At 41.3% G+C, this 20,497-nt stretch overlaps 1 protein-coding gene across 2 annotated transcripts; it reads left to right on the forward strand.

Moving 5' to 3' along the window:
• Positions 1 to 1,382: 1,382 nt before the first annotated feature.
• Positions 1,383 to 20,335, forward strand: slc12a4 (solute carrier family 12 member 4). Of its 2 annotated transcripts, none has more exons than XM_020079957.2 (24): positions 1,383 to 1,675; positions 10,006 to 10,103; positions 10,194 to 10,325; positions 10,640 to 10,786; positions 11,139 to 11,193; positions 11,771 to 11,901; positions 12,016 to 12,257; positions 12,509 to 12,723; positions 13,332 to 13,496; positions 13,753 to 13,851; positions 13,962 to 14,019; positions 14,115 to 14,289; positions 14,499 to 14,617; positions 14,740 to 14,838; positions 14,985 to 15,104; positions 15,252 to 15,356; positions 16,008 to 16,176; positions 16,421 to 16,616; positions 17,185 to 17,354; positions 17,671 to 17,802; positions 18,101 to 18,208; positions 18,321 to 18,508; positions 18,641 to 18,774; positions 19,147 to 20,335. In XM_020079957.2, exons 1-24 carry the CDS (start codon positions 1,540 to 1,542, stop codon positions 19,236 to 19,238), a joined length of 3,285 nt encoding a protein of 1,094 aa, XP_019935516.2. In that variant the 5' UTR covers positions 1,383 to 1,539; the 3' UTR covers positions 19,239 to 20,335. The 2 variants fall into 2 exon arrangements, with proteins under 2 accessions (XP_019935516.2, XP_069372519.1); XM_069516418.1 differs by lacking the exon at positions 1,383 to 1,675 and adding an exon at positions 8,642 to 8,778.
• The last annotated feature ends 162 nt before the right edge of the window (positions 20,336 to 20,497 follow it).

A 20,497-nucleotide genomic window follows, 5' to 3' on the forward strand; every position in this document is an offset into this window, starting at 1 on the left:
GTGAGAGCCTTTATAGTACTTTTTCACCTCACATTGCCTTTTACTATCAGTCGTCTCTCTGTGCTGTAAACAAGCTGCCCCATGTGGGCCTCATGTTTCCTGGGGCCTGCCCCTCCTGCTTACATGCCTCTCCACAAAACTGAGTCATTGTGGTGGAAGAAAGGGGTGTGTCAGCCTCGGCCTGCCTGCTGCTCACTGACCCTCACTCGCACTCAGCGCTGCATGAGTTCATCAATCTAGGAAATAACCTTCTTTGGTTGATGGCATCTCGCGTCTTTGCTCAACCAGCAAAACAATCTGTTTGAAGAGAATAGAAGAAAAAGACGATGCCTTTTATTTATCGTGGGTCAGGGCCGTAAAAGCGCAACCAAATTAAATTCATAATGTGCTTATGTTCCTGTCCCACCATGAACAAAACAGACAAGGAAAAGAAGTGGATAATTATTTTCCAATGTCATATTTCAAATAGGCATTTCTAAAACAAAGGAAAAACCCATATATTAGTTTACAAAGTCTCGTCAATCCAAAAAGGGCAGTAGCAGCATGTCAGCCTCAAACAGGACTCCTAATAACAGCCTTTTGACGTAGCCTTTAATCTGCTGCTTTAATGGTTTGAGTGTAGCTACTGTTCCTGGAAAGAGGAGGGTCAACGTCACCCTCTGAGAGTGATGTTGCTGTCATTCACTGCTGCTTCTTCACAGCTTCAACAGCTGTAAACCCTCACAATTACATATTATATTTCACTTAACATCCATTTACTGTCATTTAATGGATGACAAGGCAAATGTTGAAAAAGCTGTGATTGATAACGAGGTCAGAGTCTTTACATCCCCTTTATTTCCTCTTCTCCAAGGTAATTGGATTTTTTCCCCAAACTGACACGTTGCTCTGTGTGTGTGTATTGGCAAATGTTCACACTCACAGAAGACTGTCTGTGTGAACCTTGAACAAATGAGCTTTACTCAGTGACTGTCAGTGTGACACAGACATCAGAGAGGGGGGTCACCATGCACTCTCCAACCCTCTCGCTGTGCATGACTCAAACTCTGCATCCACAGTTCACAGGAGTATGTGTGTTCCTGCATTTATATCTTTGTGAGGACCTATTTAAGCATAGACCTTACAGAGTAAGGACATTTTTGGAATGTGAGGACAATTTGCTCAGTACTAACTTTTTCAATGGACTGTTTGAGGGTTAGACTTGGTTTTAAGGTTTGAGTTGGGCATTTATTTTGGATGGTTAGGGTAAGGAGCTAGGGTCTGTATTATGTCTCACTTACATAGAAGCGTGAGTGTGTGTGTGTCTTTCTTTCCAGAAGACTCCCAGAGACCTCTGTGCCCATCCTGTTCACACACACACTAAACAGCCGTCCAGGAGGGGCTGGCCTGTGGGTGGGGAATATGATAATACTCTTCAGAGGAAGTGAGCGCAGTGTAGTGGAATGTAGTTGCCATTAGTGGGAGTTGAGCTTCAGCGGGCTAACAGCTAGCCTGCTATGTTGAGTGTGAGCTGGGGACGCAGAGGAGAGTGATGAAAACATGCCTCACTTCACTGTGGTGCCAGTGAAGGACCAGGCTCAGTCCAACTACGACAGCCTGGAGGGGATCAACTGGGTGGATTACAGGGACACTGGGCAGGAAAACCATGATCATCAAGATACTGTCAGCTCTGATGGTGAGTCCCACAACTTCAAATTTCATCTCTTAACTCAAAGTGACTCACGTGGAAAGTGCTGAAGCTGGAAGAATATGTTCTTAAAGTGCTAGTTCATGAGTTGTACCCAACACAGCATGGAGAGGCTTTTCTTTGTCCTGAGAGCCTCCTGAACAGCTGGTTGTATGGTTACCATGGCAATCCCTCAGGGCCAGAAGCAGTTTTCCCACAGCAGACAGGTCTGTTTTTGACAGCTCACTTGAGGTACAGCACTTTTTAATGGTTTTGAAGGTGTTTTCTTTTCTTCCTAAGCCTTGAAAAATAAACTGTTGGACAGAAAGTGAAAACAATGAAAAGTGTGAGAACCATGTGGGAGAGACACAACGGGGGTTTTGGGGTTGGGTAAGGGAGGGGGTCACGCCACCGTTGCAACTAGAAAAAGGGCCTCAAGTGGTTTCTCGCAACAAAAGATGGAGCTCTCTTTTGTGCCAGGGGTGGATTTCTTTTCACAGAAGATTGGCCGCTCAATAACACAGGAGCAGATCTGTCCCTCCTCACTCCTCTGCCTGTGCTTGCTTCACAGTGTCACTCTCTTGTGTCTCCACTGTATCAGTGCAAGAAAAAAAAAGAGAGATCGGAAAGAGGACGGAGGGCAAACGAGGAGAGGAGCGAGTTTTGGAGCCACCGGGTTGGATTATGTGAGGGCACGCAGCACTGATTTGTGTGGGCTGAGCAAGGGAACCAAGTTGGGAGTTGTTTTTATAAGTAACTTCTCTCTTTTTTTTTTAAAGACTTGCATAGGCGTGGTCTTCAAAAGAAGCGCCCACGCTTAAGCAGGCTAACAGAAGGCTGGGCTGGTAACAAAGCTACAAACTGAAAGGCCGTTCATTTAAACATTACAAACAGTCTAGCAGTCTTCGCTCCCTACTACTGAATAACATCAGAAAGCACCTAAGTTCACGATTAAAGACTTATTTAGAGCCGTTTTCAGACTCATCATCACTACAAGCGCATTTAACATCTTTGTCTGCGTCCTCTACATGTGTCACCACTTTTTCACAAAGAGACATTTGTTTTTTAATTTTACATCTTGCAGTAAATCCAGCGGGGGATCCCCTGCTGTGTTCTCACATCGACTTTGCCACTTTATTTATATATGAGAGCATCAGTTTACAGAAAAACTGTCCAACGATCTGTGCTTCAAGGAGCCACTGGGCTTAAGAGAGCTGATATTTGAAGCATAACAAAGAAGGAATCTCAGCACATGTTGACCTAGCTGTTGGCTTGTATATTTCTGGAATGCATGCATGTCAGCCTTAAGAGCTGAATGACATTTTCAACATTAGAAACACACAGAGTTAAAACCCTTCAGAGATCGAACAAGCAGAAGTGTTTAAAAGTACAGTGGCTCACATGTGGTTGGAGCAGAACTTTGGACTATACCCCTTTAAAAGGCTTTGATGACAGAGGGAGAAAAACAGATGTCCTAAAATAACCCTGCAAGTTTTCTGGGTGAGTTTTTCCTACAGGCCTGCTGCTGGTGCTCTCTCCCCTGTCTTCCTGCTTTCACAACTCGCTCCATCCCACCCGAGGAGCACTTCCTGTAGTCCGAAAACAACAACCAATACATTTAGTGGACAGTTACAAGGATGAGCATATGTTGGACATTGGGAGGTGAAGGAAGAAACAAGTCTGTGATGAATGTGGAGAGTCCACAGGGTTGGTTTCCATTATGTTTCAGAGACTAAACTGGTAGTTGATTGCATTTACAAGCAATGTCAGGGGTGGTAACAAGGGGGAAAAGGTTGGGTGGGAAAGTAGTCCCAGTGGTAATAGTCTAAAAGTGGGTGCGTGTCCTTGATGATTTCATCATGGGAGTGGTGGGTTTGTGAGCGTGGTACATGTGTGTGTGTTGAAGCAAAAGCGTGACGTTTGCAACATGGAGGAAATGACACAGAGCAGAGTCTGTCTCAGGCTGTGAACTCAGCTCTGTTAAGCACAGGACCAGACTGAACACTGTGGTCATTGAAGGAGCTCTGCACTCCTGAGCAAGAGCAACCACCCTGAAACAACCTGCACCTTTCTGTTCATGTGCTCCAACTTTTTTTTCATTTTTCAGAAAGTATGATTTGAAAGTAATTGACATTTGTGGAGTTTTGTGGCAAGTATAGCAGCCTGTTTTAAAGATCATCAGTTTACATGATGTCTTGCCTGGCCAATTGTAAAATCCTACTATTTTTATGCCATTGTCTAAGATTTATGAGGGTTTCAAAAATCTTTGAGGAAAAGTGAGTAACAGACCATATTTTCTCTCCTTTACTGCTATTTAGTCCAGACAAGCCAACCAATGTCCAAAAAATAAATAAACTAAACCTGTATAATATAACCCACACATATCCAGCCCTGTATATTTTCTAGTAACCTTTGGGGTTCTAGTGTATTCCTGATACCTAAAAACAAACATAGATATTACACAATAACAATATTAAATGAATCTTTCATGAACTTAATGAGATTTTGTGTGTTTTGAATCTGCATTCATTAATTTTGTGTCTACAGGAACAAGCTGTAAACACAACATTGACATCTTTCAGGTCCAGGGTGTAGGATTCAGGGGAATCTATTGGCAGAAGTTGAGTACACTATAATAATAACATATTCTGATTAGTGTATAATTACCTGAAACCAAGAATGATTTTGCCTTCGTTGTCTTGGAGTGAGCTCTTTTTATTTACCTCTGTAACCAATCCTCTTCCATAGAGTCTGCCATGTTGCACTGCCATGTTTCTACAGTAGCCCAGAAGGGACAAAGTGTAATGGCTGTAGACAGTGTCCTTTGCATGTTTATGTTACATGATGATTTTCTTACATGCCTGGAGGAGGAGGGTCAAGCAATGAGTTTTTAGTTGGTTGTAATATGCAACTTCACTAGAAGCCACTAAATATTACTCACTGGTCCTTTTAATAAAGTTGTTATAGGGAATGTATAATCAAACAGTTAGTTCTTCCACACCCAGCTTGTTTCTTGCTTCATTGCGTCTCTGCTTTGGTCTCCACCAGCTGTGGAAAATAACACCTGGATCTTTAGCTGCTGAAAGCTGCTCTGCGATTACAAGCTACTAGCTAACTTTGTTTGAGTGCCATTTGTTGCTGGACAGTTACAGTGGGACTATTTGAGCTGAGGTTTGCTTCTTACAAGGGACAACTGGATCCTGATATTAAATGACTAGTCATATTCCATTTTTTATTGTAATGAACACAATACAGCAGCAATAGAACACCACTTAAAACATGTCTTTTGTACTGACCTTAAACCAAACAGGTGCGGAGGACCTTGTGTAATGGGTGGAGGATTTAGAGAATGCTGCTTAGCATTTTTCTCTCTAATTCAGGGTGGCCATTCCTGTCCTGCTGTCTGGCATGCCACACGGATAACAGATAAACTCTGTGGTGCGGCAGAAATGTGGAGGCGATGATGGGGTTGTAACAAGTTCTGATAGCAGCAGACAAACATACACAAACATATACACACACGCACACATTCAACCCTTAATAGTAATACATTTACAGTAGTTAATTTTCTGTAAATATAACTGCAGACAATTTGATATCCAATCATCTGCCATCTATTCTGATCATTCCCATAAAAATGAGTTAAGGCAAAGAGAGCAGCTCAGACTTTGTTTTGTTCCAATGTAGTACTCCTGTTCTATTCCTGAGGAAAGCCAAGCAATAGGGTATATTCAGTGTCTTGGGTCTAGCAGGTTCTTCTTCACTGCCAGACACTACACAGAGGTCAATACACTGCAAACACAGCAAAACATGGGTAAACATAAATACTTGTAATGTACAAGCATATGTGATTATTACTATTATTACTATACTATTACTTGGGCCCATGGTGAAAACGTTTTGACAAAATTGACATTTTCTGACACTTGTTAACAAGAATGTAACAGAAAATATTGGGGTGAAGACTGTTGGAAATTGTAGCATTTGAATGTAGTAGTTTTGTGTTTCTATAGCGAGACACACTTTTAGAATTAGAAAGCTTTATTGTCATTGCACAGATTTGTACAACGCAATTTGTTGTGTAGCACCTAAACTTGATACATGCACACACATCTGTCCACAATCATTCAGTGCATCTGTACCCTACAGTTTTGCAGATAAATTCTAATGTACAAACCACAATTTCAGTTCATTCAGTCATTAGTGTTACACCCTTTGACATTTAGTTAATTTGTGTTTTTCTGAAAGTCTGTTGCACGATCACATCTTTCCACTCACCTTCACCCCCTTAGGTAATCAGACTGAGCTGCCGTCCTTTTCTCATCATTAGCGCACATCAAAGCTAATATGTTTTGCTGCACGGCTCAGCAGGTTAGCATCTCGCTGCTCCGCTCTGATGCCTCCCTGCATGAAAGATGACCACTACAGCTAACACCGGCCTATTGCTGTCACTAAATTAAACTGCTCATTGCCACAGGCCAGGGAGTAGCAGAGGATATGTACATATAGTCTCTTTCACTGTCTCTACCTCTCACACATACACACACAGCCTTACCAAAACCTTATTCCTAATGTTAACCATGACTATATTTTACCCAACCCTAACCACAATTCATATCTTATCACTAACCTTAACTATAGTTAATCATTGCCTAACCATTAAACACATCCTCACCTTAATCTTAATGACCTTTTTTATGTAAAATTGATTTTTGTCTCCATACACATGACAAGTCCCCGTAATGTAAGCATGTAAACACATTTAGGTCTCCACAACATGACAAATACCAAGACCACACACACATAGAGATGCACACACCACGTCCAAACACCAGCATTCACTCCAACATTCCTGTCGACTAACTGCACAGCAGAGAGAGCTAAGCCGCACAACTTCTCAACCACAGTATTAAGTCTTAAATGTTTATTAAAGAGGAAGTTTAGAGGCTTTCTAAAACCCTGTGCACTTAATGGACAGCGATATTGTTTTCCATGTCTAATCGGCTTTGAAAAGTGCAGACACATTAGGGTCAAGTTTCTTTTCTCGTGAATGTTTAGCTTTTTTAGATGTTCATTTGGAAAATATACTCTTGAATGCTCCAAACATCTAAGCCAAGTATACTGCAATCTACACCGAGTGAACTTCATGACCTGTTGCTGCAGGAGCTGATTTCTGGAAGTTGTTTGTTGGACCTATGACACATCATGAATCATAATGATTTAGTCTTTGTAGCTTTGACCTGAGAAATTTGTTTTTGTTCTGTCAAGTCATGAACTTCGCACTTTGAATAGACTTGACAGCCCAGCATCTTCACAGGTAATTGATCCATTTAGAAATATATTATATCCTAACAAGTAACACACACAGGCAAACTTTAACAACTTCAACATTTGCTGTGGAGTTTTGTTTTATTTGATGTTGGACTAAGGCTAGAATTTAAAGGTGGTAGACAAATCTATGATGGTTTGCTGTATTTATAGTGTGGGATTGTTTACCTGCTCAAGGTCAAACTACAAACAGAAACAAGAAGGCTTCCGGCCCCCAAATCTTGCCCAGATTTGTGTATTCACATCCACAATCTGGATAGTTATTCGCTTGGCATCACATGCTCTTCTTTTCTCGACTGTTCAGACCTCACTGAAAATAACAGTAACTTTACAAGTGTGAGTTGTTTTGAATGAAACACAGATTTAGCTACAGAAACCTAAACAAAATCTGTGCCATGATGATGAGTTTAAATATACTGTATATACTTAATTCTTAAATGCTCATACCCACACTAATGTAGGTAAAGTCTGCAAAAGTAAAAGCCGTACACACCCTCCTGTAAAAGCGATTGTGAGACACTGTCTTTGATCTTGTGGCTGTTTTGGTACAGGCACGCACGTGATGGGACACGTCGCTGCAAAGCCTCGCTGCTGTTCTGTGCTCACAGCACGACTCTTGCCTGCCTCCATAACAGGCCAGCTAATCTTCCATCTTTTTAATTAGACATTTAATGTGAGGTTATTAACAGCAGACCCCCACCGTCTCCTCAGCCCACTCTGATGTGAAGTTTATTAGTTTCGAAGGTAAGTTGGAAACGAAACTGGGTTTGAGGCAGCAGTGATTGAGTTATAGTTCCTGTCAGCTGTCAGTAGAGAATTTCTCACAACATCCATCTGAATAGAATAGATATATAAAGATCTCTGTTGTCTCTGTCTATAAATCAGTGCCTCTCTCTCGTCTGTTAGTCTCCCTTCATTGTTGCTTCAAATACAGATGTTGCATTTTTATCCCACTCCGCTGATGGCAAAATTACACCAGAGGACAGTGTTGACATTATTTATCTTCCCGGACATTGCTAATCTCCAGCTGTATTATTTGTCAGGGTTTGGAAAGACAAATAATCAGTTTAGCCTCCAAGTTCCAACTGATCACCTTTTTTATTAAAAAAAGAGATGTTAAAGATTTAAAGTAGCTTTTTAACTCGATACCCTTTGATTCGGAGCTTTTTGCATCCTGCTAACATTTTTTGAAACACATGCTTTCCTCAGTGATGAAGACATGAAGACATTAAACATCATTATGTTACCTACAATCATACAAAAGTTAATATAATTGTTTTGCTTAAAGCAACATTCAGTTTGCCAGTGCTACATCCAGATATATCCAGACTAAACATGCAGACTGCACCATGAAGGAATACAGACACTGCACCTCTGTGAGATACCGTCAACCCAACCCATGGCTCTAATAACAAAATCGCGTGTGTGTGTGTGTGTGTGTGTGTGTGTGTGTGTGTGTGTGTGTGTGTGTGTGTGTGTGTGTGTGTGTGTGTGTGTGTGTGTGTGTGTGTGTGTGTGTGTGTGTGTGTGTGTGTGTGTGTGTGTGTGTGTGTGTGTGTGTAAATTAGCACTGTACCCTCCACTCTCCACCCCCCCTCACCACACCATGTGTTAGATCAGGCCCCTGAATGAGTGCTCACCCTGGGTGACTGGGTGTCCTGGATAGTAATCGACAGTTTGGCCAGACTGGAGCACAGAGTTGCTCTGTTGTAGTCGGCACACAGAGCATACTGTAGCTATGCTGAGCCACAGTGATACCTGCTGCAGCAAGACGCACAGCACAGGTGAGTGAAGACTGACACTGAAGCTCAACCCAGTCACTGACAGTAAATAGGTTTATTTTCACCACATTTGAGAATATGTTTCTGCTTCATGCCCAATCGGTAAACTGGCAGAGTTTTTGTTGCAGGATTAATTTGGCTTTTCGAGATGCCACTGTTGAAGTTAATATGCTCCAATAAACCAAGGCTAGGTCATTTCAAGGTAATCGGGTTTGTGCGTGGCTGTGAATGTGAGTTTTAAAGTTTGCGTGCAATGATTTCACTAGGCACTGTTCTCATGTCAGCATGATTGGTTCTTTTCTTTCAAAGCAGAAGTTAATGGGAGTAAAATCTAATTATGTTTGTTTATCACCTGAACTCTGCTTTGGTTTGTTTTTGGCCTTTCACTGCAGCTTCGCTGTGTGTTAATTTATGATTAACACTAACAATTAAAAGCTGATTGAACATTGAAAAGAATTTGCCAGGGAACAACTGGAGTTGTATTGTCCCTGTTGACTTTGTTTTTATTAATTACTTTGCAAAAGTGCTGATTTTATCATAGTAAAGCTGCATGTTTGGTTTGATTACATAGATATTTTTCTATAAATTAAGTGGCTTTTTTAAATTTGTTCCAAATCTTTGACGCTGTAATTTATTTGGGACATGATTTTACCAAATACTACACGTGGATGATATTGTGGACCTTTTTGCCAAATCGTTATCAGTTCAAGTTTTAAGGAGAGGATTGCCTCTTTTAATAAATTATATAATACAAAATGAAGTCAGCATCCCTCTCACCCCAACTTTTTCCTGTTTCCTGTTGAGGGGTGGCATGGTGGGACAGTACACACCACTGTCACCTCTAGCTCAAATCCTTCCCCCTATAGTGAATGTGAGTGTTAATGTCCCTCTATGTTGACCCTGTGATGCGTTGGCGACTTCTCCAGTGTGGTCCCTCAAAGGATAGGTGTTGTAATGGATGAATAAATGTTAGAGAGGCCTCTGAAGCAGCAATACTTACCATTTAAGTCTGGCTGTTATTGTAACATGATGCACATTGACTTGATGCAGCACTTGATGAAGCACTTGCGTGTTATCAAGATGTCTCCATAATGTCTTTAAGAACCATGTCTGTCTGGTTTATTGGCTGGGAAATATCTATTTGTTTGGTCTTAAAGCTCAAACTGTTGTTTTGCCAGAGAACGTATTTGTTTTTCTTACCCTTAAGTATTTTATTCCTCTCTGCAACAGGACATGGGAGTCATAAAGAAGACAGTCCATTTCTCAACAGCGGCGATGCTGCGAGCAAGAGGAATGATTTCTATGACAGGAACCTGGCGTTGTTTGAGGTCTGTTACTTTTACTGTCCAATATTTCTGTCTGACAGCAGACCAAAACCAAACTCATTATTAAAACTTTTGTCCTGCTTGTTTCTTCAGGAAGAGCTGGACATCCGGCCAAAGGTTTCCTCTCTGCTCAGCCGCTTGGTCAACTACACCAACATCACCCAGGGAGCCAAGGAGCACGAGGAGGAGGAGAGCACTGAGGCCTCACGTAGGAAGACCCCCAAGGTCAGGAGGGACACTATGAGACTGTTTTTCTCCAGTTTTAGTAATTTTATCCTCCTCCCCCAGCCTTCTCCCCGCCTCACCATCCAACTTCTAGTTTTCTATTAAGACTTGTTGATGGATTGCTTCTGCCTTTTCACCCTCTGCAGTCACACTGTGCCCATTTAAGAGCTGGATACATGCAAAGAGCAGATAACACGAGTGAATGACCTTTTAAAAAGTACATCAATCAATGCTAATGATCGATACACTTGTTTCCGGAAATGTCATGCTCAATACTCTCTCTCTCTCCCCCTCCCCCTCTGTCTTTCCATCAGTCCCCCAACATGGGCACCCTGATGGGAGTCTACCTGCCGTGTCTCCAGAACATCTTCGGTGTCATTCTCTTTCTCCGGCTGACGTGGATCGTCGGGATGGCTGGCATCATGCAGTCCCTCCTGATCGTTCTCATGTGCTGCTCCTGTGTTAGTATGCGCACACATGCTGTACGCACACGCACACACACGTTCCGCCACCAACAATGTGGGACAAGAGCCAGCTTTTATTGCCAAATCAGTCAATAGAATCCACACTGTTGCACAAGCAGCAGCAGGGACTCTGTTTAAGGCAAAAGAATGTGCTTTTGACTTGTGTTTTCTTCACCCAGTGGTCTCTCATCACCTAAAGCTACTTATGCTAAATGTGTCTTCTTTTAGATAGAAGCTGGGCTCGGCCTCAGCTTGATCACTGTAAATTAACGTTACACCCACAAGTTGAAATGACGTCCGCATTTGTGTCATTTTCCAAATGTCTTATATTTAACTCTTTTCTTCACAGACAATGCTCACAGCCATATCAATGAGTGCCATTGCTACTAATGGTGTCGTTCCAGGTAATTCTTGGGACCTGTTCTGTATTAACCCCTCGTCTTACATTTATCCTTTTTAAAACAACGCTTTATTAAAGAAAATGCAGCAATATGTTGTACACGTGTAGAAAAAATACTACAGTGCTTTTTCAGTTTTTACTGTTTTACTTCACAACCCTTGGTTGCTGCGCAGGGACAACCTGTGTATAATATGGATAATAAGAGTAGTTAGAATTCTAGGAAATGGGGAAAATAACAAAAAAGAAAACAAGACAGAAATACTTAAAAAAAAAGATTACAAAATTATGTTACAATTATCATGCACCTATTGTATAATTTCCACAAATACTGTTCAATAGTCTTTTTGCTTGTTTTTGCCAAAAATGAATACAGAACTAAGTAATCTGAGTTTTTCAGATAACTACTTCGCATCTTCACTTCCATCATATCTGCTCTGCAAAAATAAGATGTTATAGTTTCTATTTTCACATTCTTCCACTTGGGGGCAGCAGAAACTCATTGCTGAATGCAATGCATGCAGTTATAAACTTGACATTTTCAGTGGCTTCCTGTATCTAACAGATTGGTTTTTTTTTTGTAGCTGGAGGAGCTTATTTCATGATCTCACGTTCCCTCGGCCCAGAGTTCGGAGGAGCTGTGGGATTGTGCTTCTACCTGGGCACCACCTTTGCTTCTGCCATGTACATACTGGGTGCCATTGAAATCTTCTTGGTCAGTGTGTTAAAGTCTTACTTCATTGTGTCATTCCAGGTCAAGTTGTATGGATATATACATACGCACACACATGCATTAACTTAAATCTTCTGGGTTTTTTTCTACATGTAGAAATATCTGTTCCCCCAGGCGGCCATCTTTCATGCAACAGACCCCCTTGGGGGTGACAGTGCCATGCTGAACAACATGCGAGTCTACGGTTCCATCTGCCTCACCCTGATGGCTGTGGTGGTTTTTGTGGGAGTCAAATATGTCAACAAATTGGCCTCTCTTTTCCTGGCCTGTGTCATTATCTCAATTGTCTCTATCTACGCCGGGGCAATCAAATCCATGACTCATCCGCCAGAATTCTCGTAAGTCTGCAGGGGAGGTGTGTTTGAACGAAAATGTGATAGCATTGTCTTTACTAATATTATTGTATCTTCAAGTGTAACTTCTCTATTACAACCCAATATATGGATTGTGGATTTATTTAAAACAATAGCAGTGTGTGTAAATTAACCATTGGTTGTGATTGTGGAGAGTTATATGATGATGATGATGATGATGGAATTAATTTTGGCTAAAGAAACATTTCCTCCTTTCGTCCATGTCATCGTTGCAGGATCTGCATGTTAGGAAACAGGACTTTGGTGAGAGATCGCTTCGACGTGTGCGCTAAGACCGTGATGGAGGGCAACATCAGCGTGCCCAGTCAGCTGTGGCACAGGTTCTGCTTGGCCGAGAACACGAGCAGCGCTCAGTGTGATGACTACTTCATCCAGAACAATGTGACAGAGATACAGGGCATCCCCGGACTGGGTAGCGGGATTATCAGTGGTAAATGGACTAGTATATATATGTATATAATTAATGGAGCGAATCTTGCGAGCTAGTTCAGGCAGCAAACTGTCCTATGACATGCCTCACCCTCCACAACTGTAAATATTACACACCCTGCCAATTTGACGTTGTTTAAGCTGCATTCAAGCTCTCTCCTTTTGCTTGTCAATGCCTCTGCTGCCCTGCCTCAGTAGTGCTGCCTGTCGATTTTATCTCCTCCACCACCCCAGTGTCCGCCTGTAGGCTGCGACAGGCGGGTTAAAGATATTTGCTCATCATTCCCCATTATACTAATATAATTATATGTGTAATCACACCTGGGGAAGTGATGAATTCAATGGAGCCTAGATGCCAAACTCTTAACTATATTCTGCTGCTGCAATAAAAGTTTCAAACTAGAGGTAGGATACAGTAGTAGACTACAGACATATAACACACTGTGCCGCAATTTGTCATATTTTTGATAATCAATAATCAATCTTTTGACTCAGTGGGTTGTCTGTAACTTCTGGAAATAAAATGGCCAAATCTTATCCTGCTTCATGATTACACATGTTGAGCAATTTGATGCCATTCACCTCCATTGTTTTTTTTTTTACTGTTAGATAACATGTGGGGCAACTACCTGCAGAAAGGACAGATCTTAGAGAAAGCGGGGCTTCATTCAGTGGACGCCCATGGCACCATGGACAACTTTGGCATGTATGCGTCAGCAGACATCGCTACATCATTCACACTTCTGGTGGGGATCTTCTTCCCATCTGCCACAGGTATAATGACAACATTATTACTTACAAAACAGTTTTAAGTATTATTGTTGTAACAGCTTGAGTGTAAATACTGTGTTTGACCTGATAAAGCTGTAAACTATAAGATAGACCCATATATTTGTTTATTCAGTGTGATAAACCAATAAATGTAATTTTTACATAAGGTAATAAATACTAAGTGAAATTGATGTGCAGGTGCAAAGATCCAGCCAGCAGGGGGCATCATTTAACAATTTCTGTCTTTATTTTCTTGTAGGTATCATGGCAGGCTCTAACAGATCTGGTGATCTGCGGGATGCTCAGAAGTCCATCCCTGTGGGAACTATTTTAGCCATCACCACTACATCACTTGTTTGTATCCTTATTTCAGTGACCACAATAAGACAAAGAGTAGAAAACTGATTTGAGTTACATCTTTATTTATTTATTTATCACATTTACAGCTCCTTGACCTTTTCTATTCAGATTTTAGTTCTGTTGTCCTGTTTGGGTCTTGTATTGAGGGAGTAGTCCTAAGGGACAAGTAAGTTCATTTCGGTTCTACTGTAGTTTACAAGGATTATCAAGCCACGTTTTGTGAGAAGTAAAATGTAACGATGGTAAAATTACTCCTTGCAGATTTGGGGACGCTGTGAGAAAAAACCTGGTGGTGGGGACCCTGTCTTGGCCGTCTCCGTGGGTTATTGTGATCGGTTCCTTCTTTTCCACGGTCGGGGCCGGCCTGCAGTCCCTCACTGGAGCTCCCCGTCTTCTACAGGCTATTGCCAAGGACAACATCATTCCTTTCCTCAGGGTGAGTTAACACTGTGGAATTGCGTGATCAACAGTGTGCACTGTTCTTTTTTTGATTTGAATATGGTAAGTTACAATCTATGCAGCTTGTTGTCCAGGTAAGTATTTTTTGCATGCAGGCATTATTCAGATGTATAATACAAAGAGATGTAGAATACAAAAGGTGATTTGCATTGCAGCATGTAAAGCATGTTGCATGTTTTGTTTTAGGTTTTTGGTCACGGAAAGACTAACGGAGAGCCGACATGGGCACTGCTGCTGACTGGGCTCATAGCAGAGCTGGGTATCCTCATCGCCTCGCTGGATATGGTGGCTCCTATTCTTTCCATGTAATCCCACATACACGCACACAGGCCAAATAAATATGACATGAATTTCATAATGTGCCATTTTGATGATATGAATATCTACTTCAAACTTGTGTGAAACCCTCTTTGTGTTTATTCAACAGGTTCTTCTTGATGTGCTATCTCTTTGTGAACTTAGCCTGTGCAGTTCAGACTCTGTTACGCACGCCAAACTGGAGGCCGAGGTTTAAATATTACCACTGGTGAGTGCAGGTCTATCTCCACCATACCTAAATTCTCCTGGCTGTCAGGAATTCAAATGACCAGCTTTTCAGCTATGTTACAATTACCTTCATGAAACCAGTGCATACATGTAAATAATGTTACTGCTCTGGGTATGCACACACAGGGCTCTGTCCTTCCTTGGCATGAGCATGTGTCTGGCTCTAATGTTCATCTCTTCCTGGTATTACGCCATCGTGGCCATGTTCATCGCTGGGATGATCTACAAATACATTGAGTACCAGGGGTATGTGCCTTTAACTTACAGTGGATTCTGATATGTACAAGGACATTGGCATTTCTGGAGGAGCACTGGTTGAGAAAAGACCACTTTGAGTTAATGTTTTCCCACATCAGCGTCACTTCCTGTCTCTCTCACTGAAAACAATAACAGAGCAGAGAAGGAGTGGGGCGATGGTATCAGAGGACTGTCCCTTAGTGCTGCACGCTACGCCCTGCTGAGGCTGGAGGTCGGACCCCCGCACACCAAGAACTGGAGGTACGGCTACACCTCCAGGAGATGCTCGGAATGTCACAAATGTTTTTGAGGAGCCAAGTGGCATGTTGGGATGTAGAAGGTGTTTTCACATATGTGTGTTCATTCACAAGAGGACTCACTGACATTATTATATGACTGTATCTCACATGGTCAGTTTAACAAACTTACACATTAATGTCACTTAAATGCTATAGAAGCAGTAACATGTAACCAAGATGTGTGGACATCAGATTTCATCTTTTAAAGCAAGATTATGTTTTGCTCTTTTGTTTTGTTTTTTATTGACCCTCCAGGTATTTTACAAAAAATAGCAGAATGTAAGTATTTTCAGAAGTATTAATTGTGTACAAATTCATTATATATACTTATTAGATATTGTTAACTGATAAAACTAGCATAACTAATATGTGTATGTAATGAATGTGTACACAAGCAGACAGAAACTCATCATTTCATCAGTTCCTCAATGGACAGTGACTATATTTTGTTTGTCTTTTTTTGATAGCTGAATATCTTTGGATCTATGCTTCCTGCACTGCATCAAATGAAATGTTTTTTTTCTGTATTTCGACAAAAGTATTTGCAAACCTGAATCATTGACCTGGGCCTTTGTCTCATATTTGCTCTGTGACACACCTCACTCCTCTGCAGACCGCAGCTGTTGGTGCTGCTGAAGCTGGATGAGGACCTCCATGTAAAATACCCCCGACTGCTCACCTTTGCATCGCAGCTGAAGGCAGGAAAGGGTCTGACCATTGTGGGCTCTGTTGTCCAGGGCAACTTCCTGGAAAGCTATGGGGAGATGCAGGCAGCTGAACAGGTAAAACCTAGAGAGGGATCTCTTCTGCTAGTTAAATGTGCTGAAAGAGGCACTCATCTGAAACTCACTGTGAGCCAAGTGTCACTATAATTAGATTTAACAAAGATGGAGAACTGAGTTTAGAGTCTGATGTTAGGCATTTAAAAGCATTATGTGTATATCCTTTATAACTGTTTAATATGTCCACCTACATATTGTTGTGATCGTGGACTAATGTTCAGTCTAACCACCTTTTTTTTGCCAGGCTATAAAGAATATGATGGAGATTGAACGGGTCAAGGGTTTCTGCCAGGTCGTGGTGGCATCCAAGGTGCGTGAGGGCATTGTGCACCTGATCCAGTCCTGTGGTCTAGGAGGCATGATGCACAACACTGTGGTGATGGGCTGGCCCTACGGCTGGAGACAGAGTGAGGACCCTCGAGCCTGGAAAACTTTTATCAGTAAGTCTCGCAGTAATAATACTGACATGATATAGTACCTGAATGCCAAAATCGGCATTTGCAATACGGCACTTTTCTCAGGCTCCTGCTCGATAATAACATTCTCCAAATGAATGGAGTGTATCTCTTCAACTAAAGGGTCTATATGACTAGTCCTGGTATCTATATCGAGGTAACACTAGGCATCTATGCATCACCATGGATGTTACAAGGTAAGCTGCCAGTCAGTGGCCGCTATCAAAATCAAGCTTTGACTGCACAATGTTTACTGGACTGAAAGTGCATTTTTTATGTTTATATGCTAATGTTTTAAGAACCTCAATATTCTAAACTTGTAGTCAAAGCCACCATTGGACTGAAAGATCTCATGTGAATATACTTTCTGGATGAAAAAAATACAATGTGTCTTAAGTTTTGTGTTCCAACACTAACCTGTTGAAAACACATAACAGTGTTCAAGAGTGTACTCACTCAATAATTAGATTTGAGACGCAGCATGAGTTTTCATCTATACGTTCCAGTATATAAACAAAATACTACTGTCTCTGCCATGTTCCTCTCTATGTAGACACAGTCCGCTGCACCACAGCTGCCCACCTTGCTCTGATGGTGCCCAAAAATGTCTCTTTCTACCCGAGCAACCATGAGCGCTTCACAGAAGGCAGCATTGATGTGTGGTGGATTGTCCATGATGGAGGGATGCTAATGTTGCTGCCTTTCCTGCTAAAACAGCACAAAGTGAGATGACTGTGTTTCCTGAATTTTCCCAATAAACTACTTTTAGCTTTTCAATAAGCTACTTTAGAATTTGTAAATGTACTTTTACCAAGTGGTTTGTTAAATGTTTGCTTGTTGAAGCATATAAATTGTGAATTTCAGTTCATAAACTCACATACTTTTTGAACAGTCTGTTAGTTTTGAGCTTTCCATTTTGAAGAAATCTGCTTTTTGAAACTTATATTCTGCAGTAGGTAATTATACTTGCATGTATTCAATATTGCACGTCATAGTATCACAGCTGTGTCAAACCAACATGGTTTGTTTTATATTTTAGGTGTGGAGGAAATGCATGATGCGCATCTTCACTGTGGCTCAGATGGACGACAACAGTATCCAGATGAAAAAAGATCTGGCCACGTTTCTTTACCAGCTTAGAATCGAGGCTGAGGTGGAGGTGGTGGAGATGGTGAGGGCTCCTCTTACACACCTTCACTCAGTTCAATAAAAGGGAAGATATATTTTTGGCTCTTGACCAAAACAATAAATTACGTTTTAACTCCGTTATAAGAATTTCAACTAAAACCAGAAGTCAGTTGATTTCCACAGGATGCTTCAAATGTGCTTGTTTCAAGAGAAAAATCCTTGAAGTTCAGATATTTGAACCTGAATTTTCATACTCATACTGCAACACTGTCCATGTGAACAGACTAATATGTTTCAGTTATATTAACCACCGAAATTATGTTTATCAAATGGCATTTCAGCACGACAGTGACATCTCAGCGTACACCTACGAGCGAACGTTAATGATGGAGCAGAGGTCCCAGATGTTGAGGCAGATGAGGTTGTCCAGTGCAGAGAGACAAAGAGAGGTGGGTAACTAAATGTAACCTGCTCAGCATTAACTCTATTATAGATATTAGTGTTGGGTTCATACAGTGTATTGACAACTAAGCCACATAATATTCCCATTAACCCCTGCAGGCCCAGCTGGTAAAAGACAGACACTCTCTAGTGCGAATGGGAAGTCTGTATTCAGATGAGGAGGAGGAGGTGGTGGAGGCTCCTCCAGAGAAGGTTCAGATGACGTGGACGAGGGAGAAGTGTGAAGCTGAGAGAAGGAACAGGAGCAACGCCCCTGAGAACTTCAGAGAACTCATGAGCCTCAAGCCGTGAGTTAATGAGCCGCTTGCCTAGTTTTCCCATTCACTTGTAGAATATTTTCTTAGTTTTAACAAAGTGAGTGCTTGTTTATACATAATGCTGAAAAGTTGACTCTGTCTCTACCTCTGTCTGCCCTCCAGGGATCAGTCCAATGTGCGACGAATGCACACAGCTGTGAAGCTCAATGAGGTGATAGTCAACAGGTCCCATGATGCTCGATTAGTGCTGCTCAACATGCCGGGGCCGCCACGTGACACGGACGGAGATGAGAACTGTATCCTTTGCTAATATGATAAAACAAAAATCTAATTGGCTGCATTTATAATATAATATAATGCTTTTCTAGTCTTGATGACCACTCAAAGCTCTTTACACTACAGTTTTGCTATTCACTCATTCACACATCATTCACACACTAGCAGCACAGCTGACAGGGGCAAGTTGAGTTTCAGTATCTTGCCCAAGGACACTCCGGCACATGGCATTGGGGAGACTGAGATCACACTGCCGACCTCCTGGTTAGCGGAAAACCCTTTTGAATTCCTGAGCCATAGTCTCCCAAGGGTTGGGCGTAGTTTTGTAAAAGATGATGGGCTACACTAGAATATTGTTTGTTTGGTTTTTACTTCCTTAACTGCTTCCTCAGATATGGAGTTTTTGGAGGTGTTGACTGAAGGCTTGGAGAGAGTGCTGCTGGTGAGAGGCGGCGGTCGGGAGGTCATAACTATCTACTCATGACCAAGTAGGAGCTGCTGACTGGGGCCGCAGACTCATCACAATACATCCCCCATCTGGACGCAAGGCAGTACACGCACAGCTGTCAGACAGATGTTGGTAGATGCATCGATTTGACTTATTTTCTGAAGTATGGGCTTCTGAGTACAAAAGAAGTTTATTCTATTCTTGTAGAATATTGGGACAGATTAGTTTCCATAACTGTCCAATATGTTCACGGCTTTGCCATCTCTTCATAAATTCCGAATATTTTTTTGTCAGACTGTTAAATGTTAAAGTTACGATTTTCCTATTTAGAGGTAACAAATACCTCTTTATATGTGAAAATGAACCACCTCTTGATTATTTTGGAAGCACATTTGTATTTATTTATTTATTTTTTTCAATACGTCCCCACTGAGGTAAAAGAAAATATTACTATAAATACAAATAACATACTTCTCGACGTTGCTTATGTTGTGTTGGTGGCACAAAGTCCAGTTTGTAAATGTGGATGGCAGAGATCATAAGCAAGTTTTTATAGAGTTATAATTTATGACTTTTGGACAGATATTTGTCTTTTTGATAAGAAAGGAATGTTCTCCGTTACTGTTACATTTGTACTTTTTCTACTGTATCGCTAAAGCTTATCTGCACATAATAAAGAAGGCAACACAAGCAAGTTATAATCCTTTAGATTATCATGAAATCAAAAACATTTCGACACAATTTTTTATTTTTTTCCTGCAATTGCCATAATGTGTTCACATTCTGTAAGTTAGTTTGTGGGGTTGTTGTGTATCCGGATGTGCCAGTTACTGTTCTGTTTTATGTCCGACAAGGTACCAGCTTCAGGAGCATTGCCTGTAGTATTAAACCACATTCGATTTTACCACAGTAACAATTGGTGTCGTCTAGTCAACCAGCACTGAAATTGAAGTATTACAACTATTAAGAAATTCTGTTCTCAGCTACATGAGATTATCAGACCACATGTTTGTGTTTCATGTCTTTTTATAGGCAGTAGAGTATGATCAGTATTTCAGACCAGCATTCAGAGTGAAAACTGTTTCAATACAATTGGACTAAATAAACTGCAGGTACTGTATTTACATACGGACCATGCGTCTCCATTTTCTCTGGATATAATCGGTGGTAGTGAGGTCCCACCGATACACGAACAACCAATTGTGAGTCCGTTTCAACCACCAATCGTAACATTTGATCCCATTTTTATAGCATCCAATTAAAAACAAACTAGTGTTTTCAGTGTGGTAAGAAAC

Source organism: Paralichthys olivaceus, chromosome 1 (genome assembly GCF_024713975.1).
Source record: "Paralichthys olivaceus isolate ysfri-2021 chromosome 1, ASM2471397v2, whole genome shotgun sequence".
Lineage (NCBI taxonomy): Eukaryota > Metazoa > Chordata > Actinopteri > Pleuronectiformes > Paralichthyidae > Paralichthys > Paralichthys olivaceus.

Coding starts and splice junctions, on each gene's coding strand:
- slc12a4 (XM_020079957.2), top strand. CDS start 1,540: ATGCCTCACTTCACTGTGGTGCCAGTGAAGGACCAGGCTCAGTCCAAC. Junction 10,787..11,138: donor TTCTCATGTGCTGCTCCTGT/GTTAGTATGCGC, acceptor TTTTCTTCACAG/ACAATGCTCACAGCCATATC. Junction 12,258..12,508: donor ACTCATCCGCCAGAATTCTC/GTAAGTCTGCAG, acceptor TCATCGTTGCAG/GATCTGCATGTTAGGAAACA.